Below are 18,074 nucleotides of genomic sequence, written 5' to 3' on the forward strand. Positions count from 1 at the left end.
TAGTACTCCTCCTGGACAGGACACTAGTCTGTCTGACTATACTGGTATATATTACTGTACTAGTACACCCCTAGTCTGTCTGACTATACTGGTATATATTACTGTACTAGTACACCCCCTGGACAGGACACTAGTCTGTCTGACTATACTGGTATATATTACTGTACTAGTACACCCCCTGGACAGGACACTACTCTCTGACTATACTGGTATATATTGTATATTTGATTGTGTTGACATATTGTGACGACCAGAGGTGTCACAACCCAACCACTGTCACGTGACCTATACCTACAGGGAAGAGCTTCTCTGTCGTATTGTGTTTGCACTGGATCAATGTGAACGAATGTATACAATGTTATGTTGTAAATGTGCCTGGTTTTGTACCCCATGTTTATCCATGTGTATTGGTTGATATGATAAGCTATGTGTTATGTATGTAAGTTAAAAAAAAAAAAAAGCTAAACATTGTTTTGAATATATGATCACATTAATAATACCGAGAATATGCAACCATGTTAAATATGCTAATCATGTATAATAAAATAAGAATATAGATACATCTAGCTGACATTTTGAATGAGATATTCCCCATAATGCACTATAAACATTTTGAATGAGATATTCCACATAATGCACTATAAACATTTTGAATGAGATATTCCCCATAATGCACTATAAACATTTTGAATGAGATATTCCACATAATGCACTATAAACATTTTGAATGAGATATTCCACATAATGCACTATAAACATTTTGAATGAGATATTCCCATAATGCACTATAAACATTTTGAATGAGATATTCCACATAATGCACTATAAACATTTTGAATGAGATATTCCACATAATGCACTATAAACATTTTGAATGAGATATTCAACTGTAATTTAATTAATAATCATAAAATGCACTATAAACATTTTGAATGAGATATTCCACATAATGCACTATAAACATTTTGAATGAGATATTCCCATAATGCACTATAAACATTTTGAATGAGATATGCACTATAAACATTTTGAATGAGATATTCCCATAATGCACTATAAACATTTTGAATGAGATATTCCACATAATGCACTATAAACATTTTGAATGAGATATTCCACATAATGCACTATAAACATTTTGAATGAGATATTCCACATAATGCACTATAAACATTTTGAATGAGATATTCCACATAATGCACTATAAACATTTTCTATGAGATATTACATTCCCAACTGTAATTTAATTAATAATCATGTATAATAAAATAAGAATATAGATACATCTAGTTGACATTTTGAATGAGATATTCCCCATAATGCACTATAAACATTTTGAATGAGATATTCCACATAATGCACTATAAACATTTTGAATGAGATATTCCCCATAATGCACTATAAACATTTTGATGAGATATTCCACATAATGCACTATAAACATTTTGAATGAGATATTCCACATAATGCACTATAAACATTTTGAATGAGATATTCCACATAATGCACTAAACATTTTGAATGAGATATTCCACATAATGCACTATAAACATTTTGAATGAGATATTCCACATAATGCACTATAAACATTTTGAATGAGATATTCCACATAATGCACTATAAACATTTTGAATGAGATATTCCACATAATGCACTATAAACATTTTGAATGAGATATTCCACATAATGCACTATAAACATTTTGAATGAGATATTCCACATAATGCACTATAAACATTTTGAATGAGATATTCCACATAATGCACTATAAACATTTTGAATGAGATATTCCACATAATGCACTATAAACATTTTGAATGAGATATTCCACATAATGCACTATAAACATTTTGAATGAGATATTCCACATAATGCACTATAAACATTTTGAATGAGATATTCCACATAATGCACTATAAACATTTTGTATGAGATATTCCACATAATGCACTATAAACATTTTGAAGAGATTCCACATAATGCACTATAAACATTTTGAATGAGATATTCCACATAATGCACTATAAACATTTTGAATGAGATATTCCCATAATGCACTATAAACATTTTGAATGAGATATTCCACATAATGCACTATAAACATTTTGAATGAGATATTCCCATAATGCACTATAAACATTTTGAATGAGATATTCCACATAATGCACTATAAACATTTTGAATGAGATATTCCACATAATGCACTATAAACATTTTGAATGAGATATTCCACATAATGCACTATAAACATTTTGAATGAGATATTCCACATAATGCACTATAAACATTTTGAATGAGATATTCCACATAATGCACTATAAACATTTTGAATGAGATATTCCACATAATGCACTATAAACATTTTGAATGAGATATTCCACATAATGCACTATAAACATTTTGAATGAGATATTCCCATAATGCATAATGCACTATAAACATTTTGAATGAGATATTCCACATAATGCACTATAAACATTTTGAATGAGATATTCCACATAATGCACTATAAACATTTTGAATGAGATATTCCCATAATGCACTATAAACATTTTGAATGAGATATTCCACATAATGCACTATAAACATTTTGAATGAGATATTCCACATAATGCACTATAAACATTTTCTATGCACTATAAAAAATATATACAAACATTAATAATTGTATAATAAAATGAGATATCTCTGACATTTTTAATGAGATATTCCCCATAATGCACTATAAACATTTTGAATGAGATATTCCACATAATGCACTATAAACATTTTGAATGAGATATTCCCCATAATGCACTATAAACATTTTGAATTAGATATTCCCCATAATGCACTATAAACATTTTGAATGAGATATTCCACATAATGCACTATAAACATTTTGAATGAGATATTCCACATAATGCACTATAAACATTTTGAATGAGATATTCCACATAATGCACTATAAACATTTTGAATGAGATATTCCACATAATGCACTATAAACATTTTGAATGCAAAAGATACATTCCACATAATGCATTTATAAACATTTTGAATGAGATATTCCACATAATGCACTATAAACATTTTGAATGAGATATTCCACATAATGCACTATAAACATTTTGAATGAGATATTCCACATAATGCACTATAAACATTTTGAATGAGATATTCCACATAATGCACTATAAACATTTTGAATGAGATATTCCACATAATGCACTATAAACATATTTTGCACTATAAAATGAGATATTCCACATAATGCACTATAAACATTTTGAATGAGATATTCCACATAATGCACTATAAACATTTTGAATGAGATATTCCACATAATGCACTATAAACATTTTGAATGAGATATTCCACATAATGCACTATAAACATTTTGAATGAGATATTCCACATAATGCACTATAAACATTTTGAATGAGATATTCCACATAATGCACTATAAACATTTTGAATGAGATATTCCACATAATGCACTATAAACATTTTGAATGAGATATTCCACATAATGCACTATAAACATTTTGAATGAGATATTCCACATAATGCACTATAAACATTTTGAATGAGATATTCCACATAATGCACTATAAACATTTTGAATGAGATATTCCACATAATGCACTATAAACATTTTGAATGAGATATTCCACATAATGCACTATAAACATTTTGAATGAGATATTCCACATAATGCACTATAAACATTTTGAATGAGATATTCCACATAATGCACTATAAACATTTTGAATGAGATATTCCACATAATGCACTATAAACATTTTGAATGAGATATTCCACATAATGCACTATAAACATTTTGAATGAGATATTCCACATAATGCACTATAAACATTTTGAATGAGATATTCCACATAATGCACTATAAACATTTTGAATGAGATATTCCACATAATGCACTATAAACATTTTGAATGAGATATTCCACATAATGCACTATAAACATTTTGAATGAGATAACATAATGCACTATAAACATTTTGAATGAGATATTCCACATAATGCACTATAAACATTTTGAATGAGATATTCCACATAATGCACTATAAACATTTTGAATGAGATATTCCACATAATGCACTATAAACATTTTGAATGAGATATTCCACATAATGCACTATAAACATTTTGAATGAGATATTCCACATAATGCACTATAAACATTTTGAATGAGATATTCCACATAATGCACTATAAACATTTTGAATGAGATATTCCACATAATGCACTATAAACATTTTGAATGAGATATTCCACATAATGCACTATAAACATTTTGAATGAGATATTCCACATAATGCACTATAAACATTTTGAATGAGATATTCCACATAATGCACTATAAACATTTTGAATGAGATATTCCACATAATGCACTATAAACATTTTGAATGAGATATTCCACATAATGCACTATAAACATTTTGAATGAGATATTCCACATAATGCACTATAAACATTTTGAATGAGATATTCCACATAATGCACTATAAACATTTTGAATGAGATATTCCACATAATGCACTATAAACATTTTGAATGAGATATTCCACATAATGCACTATAAACATTTTGAATGAGATATTCCACATAATGCACTATAAACATTTTGAATGAGATATTCCACATAATGCACTATAAACATTTTGAATGAGATATTCCACATAATGCACTATAAACATTTTGAATGAGATATTCCACATAATGCACTATAAACATTTTGAATGAGATATTCCACATAATGCACTATAAACATTTTGAATGAGATATTCCACATAATGCACTATAAACATTTTGAATGAGATATTCCACATAATGCACTATAAACATTTTGAATGAGATATTCCACATAATGCACTATAAACATTTTGAATGAGATATTCCTATAAACATTTTAATGCACTATAAACTATTTTGAATGAGATATTCCACATAATGCACTATAAACATTTTGAATGAGATATTCCATAATGCACTATAAACATTTTGAATGAGATATTCCACATAATGCACTATAAACATTTTGAATGAGATATTCCCCATAATGCACTATAAACATTTTGAATGAGATATTCCCCATAATGCACTATAAACATTTTGGATGAGATATTCCACATAATGCACTATAAACATTTTGAATGAGATATTCCACATAATGCACAATAAACATTTTGAATGAGATATTCCACATAATGCACTATAAACATTTTGAATGAGATATTCCCCATAATGCACTATAAACATTTTGTATGAGATATTCCACATAATGCACTATAAACATTTTGAATGAGATATTCCACATAATGCACTATAAACATTTTCTATGCAAAAAATATATACATTCCCAACTGTAATTTTACCTGCTTAGAAATTATGTGCATGACGCTATTTTACTTAACATCATTTAGAGAGGATAGAGTCGGCATGCTGGGATTAAATATCCTGGTAGGATTAAATATCCTGGTAGGAATGAATATCCTGGTAGGAATGAATATCCTGGTAGTCCTGGATATCCTGGTAGGACTGAATATCCTGGTAGGACTGAATATCCTGGTAGGACTTAAATATCCTGGTAGGACTGAATATATCCTGGTAGGACTGAATATCCTGGTAGGACTGAATATCCTGGTAGGACTGAATATCCTGGTAGGATTAAATATCCTGGTAGGACTGAATATCCTGGTAGGACTGAATATCCTGGTAGGATTAAATATCCTGGTAGGACTGAATATCCTGCTAGGATGAAATATTCTGGTAGGACCTGGTAGGACTGAAATATCCTGGTAGGACTGAATATATCCTGGTAGGGTGTGCCTGGTAGGACTAAAATATACTGGTAGGACTGAATATATCCTGGTAGGACTGAATATCCTGGTAGGACTGTGTGGTAGGACTGAATATCTTGGTAGGACTGAATATCCTGGTAGGACTGAAATATCCTGGTAGGACTGAATATATCCTGGTAGGACTGAATAAATATCCTGGTAGGACTGAATATATCCTGGTAGGACTGGACTGTATATATCCTGGTAGGACTGAATATATCCTGGTAGGACTGAATATCCTGGTAGGACTGTGTGCCTGGTAGGACTGAATATCCTGGTAGGACTGTGTGCCTGGTAGGACTGAATATATCCTGGTAGCACTGAATATATCCTGGTAGGACTGAAATATCCTGGTAGGACTGTATGCCTGGTAGGACTGAATATCCTGGTAGGACTGTGTGCCTGGTAGGACTGAATATATCCTGGTAGGACTGAATATATCCTGGTAGGACTGAATATATCCTGGTAGGACTGAATATATCCTGGTAGGACTGTGTGCCTGGTAGGAATATATCCTGGTAGGACTGAATATATCCTGGTAGGACTGAATATATCCTGGTAGGACTGAAATATATCCTGGTAGGACTGAATATATCCTGGTAGGACTGAATATATCCTGGTAGGACTGAATGTGCCTGGTAGGACTGATCTATATCCTGGTAGGACTGAATATATCCTGACTGAATATATCCTGGTAGGACTGAGAACCTAGAGCTGCTCTGTAGATGTGGAGGGGCCCTCACTAGGACAGCTCTGATGTGTGGGGCCCTCTCTAGGACAGCTCTGTGTGTAGAGGGGCCCTCTCTAGGACAGCTCTGTGTGTGGAGGGGCCCTCTCTAGGACAGCTCTGTGTGTAGAGGGGCCCTCTCTAGGACAGCTCTGTGTGTAGTGGGGCCCTCTCTAGGACAGCTCTGTGTGTAGAGGGGCCCTCTCTAGGACAGCTCTGTATGTAGTGGGGCCCTCTCTAGGACAGCTCTGTGTGTGGAGGGGCCCTCTCTAGGACAGCTCTGTGTGTGGAGGGGCCCTCTCTAGGACAGCTCTGTGTGTAGAGGGGCCCTCTCTAGGACAGCTCTGTATGTAGTGGGGCCCTCTCTAGGACAGCTCTGTATGTAGTGGGGCCCTCTCTAGGACAGCTCTGTGTGTGGAGGGGCCCTCTCTAGGACAGCTCTGTGTGTAGAGGGGCCCTCTCTAGGACAGCTCTGTGTGTGGAGGGCCCTCTCTAGGACAGCTCTGTGTGTAGAGGGGCCCTCTCTAGGACAGCTCTGTGTGTGGAGGGGCCCTCTCTAAGACAGCTCTGTGTGTAGAGGGGCCCTCTCTAAGACAGCTCTGTGTGTAGAGGGGCCCCAAAAATGTCTAAAAACATAATTTCACTTTGACATTATGGGGTCTTGTGTTTAGGTCTGTGAAACAAAATGTAAATGTAATCCATTTCAAATTCAGGCGGTAACACAATAAAATGTGTAAAAAGTCAAGGGGTGTGAATACTTGCTGAAGGCTCTGTCAGCTCAATCAGAAATGTCCTTTCTATAACGCTTCACTTTTACAGTTTGAATAGAGCCCTTGATCCCAGAAAAGTACTGTGTGATTGAAGTGCACCATCACGTGTGTCTGTGTGCCTGTCGTTCACACACACTCTAATACACTGGCTTCAACCTGGTGTGGATTTGTGAATGAGTGTGGGGATGGATGGCTGTTTCTTGCACACCCCAACTCCCGGAGACACCCACAGAGAGTTCAGGTCAGAGCCATGGTCCACCATTTTCCAGTGTCTCTGGACCGGTTGGGGGTTAAGTGCCCCCTGCACAACGATAGACTTTTCATCTTGTTGGCTCTGGAATTCGAACCGGCGACTGTTACTGCCCCAACACTCTAATCTCTAACCTCTAACCTCGAGGCTACCTGACACCGCTGATACAAGCTGACTCTACACAGACAATGTAATGACGATGCAGTCTAGAATTTCATTATTTTATTTTTTAAAGATCCGTCTTGGTCCTCTTCCCACTCTACATCTGCGTCCCAATTAGCACAGCAGTACCTATATACAGCAATGAACTACTTCTGACCAGAGCCCTATGGGTCCCGGTGCTTTCACTTCCACACCTGTCAAGGGTCTCTCTTTGTTCTCTCTCTCTCTTCCTATTCTCTCTCTCTCTGTTCTCTCTCTCTCTTCCTATTCTCTCTCTGTTCTCTCTCTCTCTTCCTATTCTCTCTCTTTCTATTCTCTCTTCCTATTCTCTCTCTTTCTATTCTCTCTCTTCCTATTCTCTCTCTTTCTATTCTCTCTCTCTCTTTCTATTCTCTCTTCCTATTCTCTCTCTTTCTACTTTCTCTCTCTTCCTATTCTCTCTTCCTATTCTCTCTCTTTCTTTCTATTCTCTTCTTTCTATTCTCTCTCTCTTTCTATTCTCTCTCTTTCTATTCTCTTTCTATTCTCTCTTTCTATTCTTTCTATTCTCTCTCTTTCTATTCTCTCTTTCTATTCTTTCTATTCTCTCTTTCTATTCTTTCTATTCTCTCTCTTTCTATTCTCTCTCTTTATATTCTTTCTATTCTCTCTCTTTCTATTCTCTTTCTATTCTCTCTCTTTCTATTCTCTCTCTTTCTATTCTCTCTCTTTCTATTCTCTCTCCTCTCTATTCTCTCTCTTTCTATTCTCTCTCCTTTCTATTCTCTCTCTTTCTATTCTCTCTCTTTCTATTCTCTCTCTCTTTCTATTCTCTCTCTTTCTATTCTCTCTCTTCCTATTCTCTCTTCCTATTCTCTCTCTTCCTATTCTCTCTTCCTATTCTCTCTCTCTTTCTATTCTCTCTTCCTATTCTCTCTCTTCCTATTCTCTCTCTTTCTATTCTCTCTCTCTCTTCTATTCTCTCTCTTTCTACTCTCTCTCTTCTATTCTCTTCTTTCTATTCTCTTCTCTCTTCCTATTCTCTCTCTTCCTATTCTCTCTCTATTCCTCTTCTATTCTCTCTCTTCCTATCTCTCTCTTTCTATTCTCTCTCTCTTCCTATTCTCTCTCTTCCTATTTCTCTCTTCTCTCTCTCTTCCTATTCTCTCTCTTCCTATTCTCTCTCTCTCTTCCTATCTCTCTCTTCCTATTCTCTTCCTCTTCCTATCTCTCTCTTCCTATTCTCTCTCTTCCTATTTCTCTCTTCCTATTCTCTCTTCCTCTCTCCTATTCTCTTCTTCCTATTCTCTTCTCTCTCTCTCTTCCTATCTCTCTTCTCTCTCTTCCTCTTCTCTCTTCCTATTCTCTCTCTTCCTATTCTCTTTCTTTTCCTCTTCTCTCTTTTCCTATTCTCTCTCTATTCTCTTTTCTCTTGCTTTCTCTTTCTTTTCCTCTTCTCGCTCTTTTCCTATTCTCTCTCTCTCTCTCGCTTCTCTCTTGCTCTTCTTTTCCTATTCTCTCTCTCTCTCTCTTTTCCTATTCTCTCTCTCTCTTCCTCTTCTCTGTCTCTCTCTCTCTCTCTAGTCTTTCTTTCTCTTTTCCTTTTCCTACTTCAATTCCACCCATCAGGATACCTGGTAGTGGTTATTTAGAGGACTGTATAACCTTTGACCTCCATAATCAGGATGCCTGGCAGTGGTTATTTAGAGGACTGTATAACCTTTGACCTCTATAATCAGGATACCTGGTAGTGGTTATTTAGAGGCCTGTTTAACCTTTGACCCCCATAATCAGGATACCTGGCAGTGGTTATTTAGAGGCCTGTATAACCTTTGACCTCTATAATCAGGATACCTGGTAGCGGTTATTTAGAGGCCTGTATAACCTTTGACCTCCATACAGGTAAATATAGTCAAGTGTGGAAACAACCTAACAGAAATGTAAACAGATTCACTAGGCCTCGGGATTCATAGATTTCACACACACACAGACACAGACATGAATGCATGCACACGCTCCCTATCCTTCTCTCTGAGCCAAACCTACATCCCTTAATCCCGTTTGTCAGAACAAGGTATTTCCAATGTGGATTACGGTGGCGTTTTATGCATATTTCCACCTCCTCTCTGCCCCAATCTACCGCTGATAGAATTGAGGGAGGTATTAGTACCATTTAATCTCTAATCTCTATTTTGTATGAGATTTATTTCATTTGATGAATTGAGGCACTGCGTTTTAAAGGTTGGAATGAGGAATAGGGTTATAGATTTGAACATGTGAACTCCCATATTTTGACAAACTAAAACTGTTACCTGACAGGTCCTCTTTACCTTTGGTATTAATTTGATAATTACATGGATTTAAATAGATGTGTAAGGATTCAAGGTCAGAGTCTAATAAAATATCATGTCTGTCTGGGAGTCCTTTCTTTTAACCTTCTCATTCTCTGAAGGTAATTCTCTTCTCATTCTCTGAAGGTAATTCTCTTCTCATTCTCTGAAGGTAATTCTCTTCTCATTCTCTGAAGCTTTTATGAACAACACTTGACTTGTCTAGTGGTTAGAGAACAACACTTGACTTGTCTAGTGGTTAGAGAACAACACTTGACTTGTCTAGTGGTTAGAGAACAACACTTGACTTGTCTAGTGGTTAGAGAACAACACTTGACTTGTCTAGTGGTTAGAGAACAACACTTGACTTGTCTAGTGGTTAGAGAACAACACTTGACTTGTCTAGTGGTTGGAGAACAACACTTGACTTGTCTAGTGGTTAGAGAACAACACTTGACTTGTCTAGTGGTTGGAGAACAACACTTGACTTGTCTAGTGGTTAGAGAACAACACTTGACTTGTCTAGTGGTTAGAGAACAACACTTGACTTGTCTAGTAGTTAGAGAACAACACTTGACTTGTCTAGTGGTTAGAGAACAACACTTGACTTGTCTAGTAGTTAGAGAACAACACTTGACTTGTCTAGTAGTTAGAGAACAACACTTGACTTGTCTAGTAGTTAGAGAACAACACTTGACTTGTCTAGTGGTTAGAGAAGGGAAGATTGACTTGTCTAGTGGTTGCAGAGAACAACACTTGACAAGTCTAGTGGTTGTCCTGCTCTCAGAACAAACTTGTCTGATTGTTTTCCTTTTATCGATCCCTCCATCCCTCCGTCTCCTGAAGACTGAAGAAATAAAATATTAGACAGAAGAAACATTTTACATTTGAAGCTCTAAGCTCTAGTGGTTACAGCAGAACAACACTTGACTTGTCTAGTGGTTGAATAAACAACACTGGCTGATTCTTGTCTAGTGGTTGGAGAACAAATTAAGACCAAAATCTGACTTGTCTGTGTAGTGGTTGAGAACAACACTTGACTTGTCTAGTGAAGTTAGAGAACAACACTTGACTTGTCTAGTGGTTAGAGAACAACACTTGACTTGTCTAGTGGTTAGCAAACAACATCTGACTTGTTTAGTGGTTAAAACAAACTTTGACTTGTCTAGTGGTTAAAATACACTAAGTTTGACTTGTCTAGTGGTTAGAGAACAACACTTGACTTGTCTAGTGGTTAAAGAACAACTACTATTGAGGGCCCTTGTACTGACCAGGGTGGAATAGAGTGCACTACTATTGACCAGGGCCCATAGGGAATAGGGTGCTTGTCCTACTATTGACCAGGGCCCATGGTTAGAGTGAACAACAGGGCCCATAGGGAATAGAGTGCACTGACTTGTCAGTGGTAGGGAGAACAACACTTGACTTGTCTAGTGGTTAGAGAACAACACTTGACTTGTCTAGTGGCCCATAGAGAACAACACTTGACTTGTCTAGTGGTTACTATTGAACAACACTTGACTTGTCCAGTGGTTAGGAAATAGGGTGCACTACTATTGACCAGGGCCCATAGGGATTAGGGTGCACTACTATTGTCTAGTGGTTAGAGAACCAGGGCCCATAGGAAATAGGGTGCACACTATTGAGGGCCCTTGTACTAGACCAGGGCCCATAGGGAATAGGGTGCACTACTATTGACCAGGGCCCATAGGGAATAGGGTGCACTAATAAAACTCTGCAGGGTTCATCAAAAACACCTCTGGTACCAAGCCTCAGTTGTAAACTTGATCTGTCCTGCTCTCATTCCCCCTTCTAAAAGGTCTGATTGTTTTCCTTTTATCGATCCCTCCATCCCTCCGTCTCCTGAAGACTGAAGAAATAAAATATCTAGACAGAAGGAAACATTTTCATTCACCTTTGAGACACCATCATAACACAAACTCTTGTTCATTCTTCTGTAACCAGGTGAGACACCATCATAACACAAACATCTTGCCATTCACCTGTAACCAGGTGAGACACCATCATAACACAAACATCTGTCATTCACCTGTAACCAGGTGAGACACCATCATAACACAAAATCTGTCATGCAGCGTAACAGGAAATGTAACACAAAATGTCATTACGTGGTTATAATGAATAAGACTTCACATTTCCTGTGGCTCCAGGATTCTTTTGCTGCTGTAAGCAAACTGCCTCAAATTAAGATCAAAAATCTGTATACCTGTGCTGTGTACCGTGTGCTGTGTACCGTGTGCCATGTGCACATAACACAAAGTTTATTCAGCAGCTGTAGCAAAACCAGGTGAGACACAAGTCATCATAACACAAACACTTAGTCTTCACCTGTAACCAGGTGACCATCTGTCATTCATCTTTAAAGGGAGACACCATCATAACACAAACATTGTCTTCTAAATTGAATAATCTGCCATTCATATTTTTGTTGAGACACCATCATAAACAAAATCTGTCATTTTTAAAAGTGTAAATGACAAACTTTAGAATACTTTTAAAACCTAAAATACACTAAGTTTGCATTTCCTGCTGTGCAGGACAATTCTCACACAACCAAATTGTGATCAAATTAAGATCCTACATCTGCCATTTGCTTCCCAAATGGCAACCCTTTCCTCATATACCATCATAACACAACCACTCATTTGTAACCAGGGCCCATCATAACACAAACATAGGTCATTCACCTACCAGGTGAGACACCAGGGCCCATAGGGAATACCAGGTGCACCACATACTATTTGACCAGGGCCCATAGGGAAAAGAGTGCACTACTATTGACCAGGGCCCATAGGGAATAGGGTGCACTACTATTGACCAGGGCCCATAGGAAATATCTGTCATTCACCTGTAACCAGGTGAGCACCTACTATTGACCAGGGCCCATAGTCATTAGGGTGCACTACTATTGACCAGGGCCCATAACACAAGGGGTCATTCACCTATTAACCAGGGATACCATCATAACACAAACATCTGTCATTCACCTGTAACCAGGTGAGACACCATCATAACACAAACAGGGTGCACTACTATTGACCAGGGCCCATAGGGAATAGGGGGTGAGACACCATTTGAGACTCAAACCATAGAGCCTCTAAGAATAACTTATGTCCTTTTCTCTGTGATAAGCCTGGCTGTCATGGTAACCTCCATTAAATACATGCATAATTAATGGAAACTGCTCTCCTATCTGGAGACTAACAACAATAAGAAGAGGACAAGGCTGATGAGGTATCTGCCATTCAGAGTGAGACACCATCATAACACAAACATCTGTCATTCACCTGTAACCAGGTGAGACACCATCAGTAAATCTGTGAATCCGGTTTCTTATAATGGTTTTCTGAAAGACTGCAATGCAGTTACAAAGTTAATGTTATAGTTGAAATGATCCTCTTAAGGATCTGCCCCTTTTTTTCAATTTTCGTCTAAAATGACATACCCAAATATAACTTCCTGTAGCTCAGGCCCTGAAGCAAGGATATGCATATTCTTGGTAGCATTTGAAAGGAAACACTTTAAAGTTTGTGGAAATGTGAAAGGAATGTAGGAGAATATTACACAATAGATCTGGTAAAAGATAATACAAAGAAAAAAACAACCATTCTTATGTATTTTTTTGTACCATCATCTTTGAAATACAAGAGAAAGGCCATAATGTATTATTCCAGCACAGGTGCAATTTGGATTTTGGCCACTAGATGGCAGCAGTGCATGTGCAAGGTTTTAGACTGATCCAATGAACCATTTGAACCACTGTTCAAAATGTTGTATCAAGACTGCCCAAATGTGCCTAATTTGTTTATTAATAACTTTTCATCTTCAAAATTGTGCACTCTCCTCAAACAATAGCATGGTATTATTTTACTGTAATAGCTACTATACATTGGACAGTGCAGTTAGATTAACAAGAATGTAAGCTTTCTGCCCATATCAGATGTGTTTATGTCCTGGGAAATATTCTTGTTACTTACAACCTCATGCTAACCGCATTAGCCTACAGTACGTTAGCTCAATCGTCCCGTGGAAGGGACACCGATCCTGAAGAAGATGTATTAATGAAAGAAGAAGAATATGGTGCAGTAATAACTCAGACAATAACTCTTATTCTTTTTATTAAAGATATCTATCAGGCACTATTACTCATCATTATGCAGCAGGCGTTTTAAATGGATTGGCTTTATAAAAAAACATTCTCTTTCCAACACAAAATATATTAGTTTAGTACTACTGTTACAGCTCCTATTGTAAGAGGACATAACCTCCCCTGGAGCTGCCTCTTACTGCAATTACATGTTCAGCATATGGCTTTATGTATGAAATATCATTCCTCTTTTAGCCAAGGACAACAATGTCTTAGCTACTTCTGTTGTAGAAAATACACAAGTGAATACTCCTGTACGTCCGATTAACGCAGTCGAGAGCAAACCTTTTCTTGGAGCAGGGTAGGTAGGTGTAACGATTTGTAGTCAGATCACATTCTTCTCTTATCCAATTGGATGGAAAACACTAACTGGATGTACTAACTGCTCAAACCAATCGGAGAGCGGTAACACATACGGACGACAAACTATTCAAACCAATCGGAGAGCGGTAAAACAAACGGAATACAAACTATTCAAACCAATCGGAGAGCGGTAACACATACGGACGACAAACTATTCAAACCAATCGGAGAGCGGTAACACAAACGGACGACAAACTATTCAAACCAATCGGAGAGCGGTAACACATACGGACGACAAACTATTCAAACCAATCGGAGAGCGGTAACAAAAAACAAACGACAAACTATTCAAACCAACGACAAACTATTCAAACCAATCGGAGAGCGGTAACTCATACGGACGACAAACTATTCAAACCAATCGGAGAGCGGTAACACATACGGACGACAAACTATTCAAACCAATCGGAGAGCGGTAACTCATACGGACGACAAACTATTCAAACCAATCGGAGAGCGGTAACACAAACGGACGACAAACTATTCAAACCAATCGGAGAGCGGTAACACATACGGACGACAAACTATTCAAACCAATCGGAGAGCGGTAACACAAACGGACGACAAACTATTCAAACCAATCGGAGAGCGGTAACACATACGGACGACAAACTATTCAAACCAATCGGAGAGCGGTAACAAAAACGGACGACAAACTATTCAAACCAATCGGAGAGTGGTAACTCATACGGACGACAAACTATTCAAACCAATCGGAGAGCGGTAACTCATACGGACGACAAACTATTCAAAACGGTGCAAAAAGTCTGCTACTGTGGTAAGAAAACCCATTCAATTTGCATCGTGAAAAAAACTAAAACCACTAACTGACAGGAGGTAAGACAGAAGACAGACTGCAGAGGAAGTTGCTACAGTCAAGGCATCTGCACATCTATCCAACCACAGACAAACTACCTATCCCAGGTTTTGTCCCGAACCCAGACCAACTGTCCGTGGCCCAGTCTACATATTGAACCCAGACCAACTGTCCGTGGCCTAGTCTACATATTGAACCCAGACCAACTGTCCGTGGCCCAGTCTACATATTGAACCCAGACCAACTGTCCGTGGCCCAGTCTACATATTGAACCCAGACCAACTGTCCGTGGCCCAGTCTACATATTGAACCCAGACCAACTGTCCGTGGCCCAGTCTACATATTGAACCCAGACCAACTGTCCGTGGCCCAGTCTACATATTGAACCCAGACCAACTGTCCGTGGCCCAGTCTACATATTGAACCCAGACCAACTGTCCGTGGCCCAGTCTACATATTGAACCCAGACCAACTGTACGTGGCCCAGTCTACATATTGAACCCAGACCAACTGTCCGTGGCCCAGTCTACATATTGAACCCAGACCAACTGTCCGTGGCCCAGTCTACATATTGAACCCAGACCAACTGTCCGTGGCCCAGTCTACATATTGAATCGGGACCAAATAGGTTCAAACATGTCCTGCGGCAACCAACTGAAAATGAACAACAGACATATTCCGTCCATGGCGGTTGGGTTGGCTGTAGTTGGACAGATGCCTTAAAGAAGCCTTGTTAGAAACAGGTTTAGTAAAAGGCAGGTGGTACAGAGAGGAGAGAGAGGGGGAACCGGATTAAAACAAACACAATATGCCTTTAAAAGTAATATACGCATTGTTGCGTTTTGTTTAAATCGTGGCCCGGGGTGTTAAAGAACAGTAACAGTGAGATAGGCATTTAAACACTTCCTAATACCACCTAGAGAAGAAGACAGTACATCATGCTGGGGGTGATCAGACCAAGGTCTGCTTCTGGCTCTGTCGTCCCAGAGATTAGAAGGACTCTCCCAGAATTCCTTTCACCGCATTCTCTCTGAACAAAGCACTGACATTTTGTGTAACTGGTGTTGAAGATTCTTCTCAGGTGGTCCTGGCCGGGACGCCCTCATGATCCCACCTTTCATACGACCAGAGGTTTGTAATGAAGAGTCTAGTTAAAGTGTTCAAAGGTAACAGACATTTCCTGTTTGTAAGTCAGTGAACTCTGAACTTTGAGACCGAGCTCGGCTAGTGAAGTAAACACAAACAACATTACAATCAGCACAGAGACAGAGGCTCAACACGTAACACAGACCTGTCCAAAACATGACCAGTGACAGAAAGCGGCATTGTCCTTTTTGGATTTTTGCTTATTCATAGACATAACCAACGCATTGTAATACACATAGCATTAGAAAAGGCCCTCACCAGCTGAGAGTTGAACTGACAAAATGGCTCTCACACAAGTAGACAAACACACCAAGACAAGACAGACAAGCATTTCTGGTGCATGAGCCTCGAGTCCAGTCCAGCGGAATGAGAGTGTTCAGAACAGTTATAATTGGAAGTTCAAACATTCCCTGCTTCTATGAGGTCCTCATCACACAACAGCCACCACTGAGACCACAGTCATCATCAATCTATCAATCCATCCATCCATCCATCCAACTAGTGTTCCTGTTCCCGGTCTCTGCGTCGGACAGGGACAGCGAACATCGGCAGGGTCCGGAAGGAGGCGGTGTTGGTGTTGGGCGGCGTCTTGCCCTGCTCTGAGTTGCCTGCCGGCTCGTACGAGCACTTCCTCTTTTGGATGGCCTCGGCGCGCACGGCCAGGCTGCGGGCGCACACGGTGAGAAGGACGATGAGGGTACCCACCAGCAGGCTCACCATGGGCCACAGGACACAGTGGAGGAGGACGCTGGCGTCGTGGGAGCGCCGCCACAGTACGTCGTCAGGCCTGCAGGGGGAGATAGAGGGCAAGGGGGTAAAAGAGTAGGAAGTTAGGGGGGCATGAGGCAACAAGAAAGGGGTGAGTGTTTACAGAATTCAAAGCAATGTCTGTCTATCAGGAACTTCAGCGTTGACAGAAAAGAGACTAAATGCAGCACAAATGTCACCTATCAACATTAAATGTGAAGGTTTGTCTGATGATCTAGGAGAAATATATTCTGGATTCCATCCAGGGACAAAGTACATCGCGTTTCACTTCGTTGCAGAGAAGTCAGGATCCACAACAAGGTTTCTATCCACAGGAGGGATTTAGCACCGACTCTCTGAAGGAGGGTGAGGGGTGGAGGAGGGTGAGGAGTGGAGGAGGGTGAGGGGTGGAGGAGGGTGAGGGGTGAAGGAGGGAAGAGACATCAGGAGCACATGGCAGACAGCTACAGCTGGCAGCAATGCAAGATGGGATGGAGAAAGACAGAGACATGGAGGGAGGAGGGAGGATGATGGGAGGAGGGAGGAGGATGGGAGGAGGGAGGAGGATGGGTGGAGGGAGGATGATGGGAAGAGGGAGGAGGATGGGAGGAGGGAGGAGGATGGGAGGAGGGAGGAGGATGGGAGGAGGGAGGAGGATGGGAGGAGGGAGGAGGATGGGAGGAGGGAGGAGGATGGCATCACTATGATGGCTTGACAGAAAAACATTTGCACAAAGACAGACATATACTAAAAGACAAGGGCAGGG

At 38.9% G+C, this 18,074-nt stretch overlaps 1 protein-coding gene across 1 annotated transcript in view; it reads right to left on the reverse strand.

Moving 5' to 3' along the window:
- Nucleotides 1-15,533: 15,533 nt before the first annotated feature.
- The window catches only part of LOC112241739 (calcium-activated potassium channel subunit beta-4-like), a 67,395-nt gene continuing 64,854 nt past the window's right edge, over nucleotides 15,534-18,074 (reverse strand). The window contains exon 3 of the mRNA XM_042315336.1: nucleotides 15,534-17,348. Coding sequence (XP_042171270.1) covers nucleotides 17,060-17,348 — 289 coding nt within the window. The 3' untranslated portion in view covers nucleotides 15,534-17,059. The remainder of the gene's footprint in view (nucleotides 17,349-18,074) is intronic.

Source organism: Oncorhynchus tshawytscha, unplaced genomic scaffold (assembly GCF_018296145.1).
Source record: "Oncorhynchus tshawytscha isolate Ot180627B unplaced genomic scaffold, Otsh_v2.0 Un_contig_6931_pilon_pilon, whole genome shotgun sequence".
Lineage (NCBI taxonomy): Eukaryota > Metazoa > Chordata > Actinopteri > Salmoniformes > Salmonidae > Oncorhynchus > Oncorhynchus tshawytscha.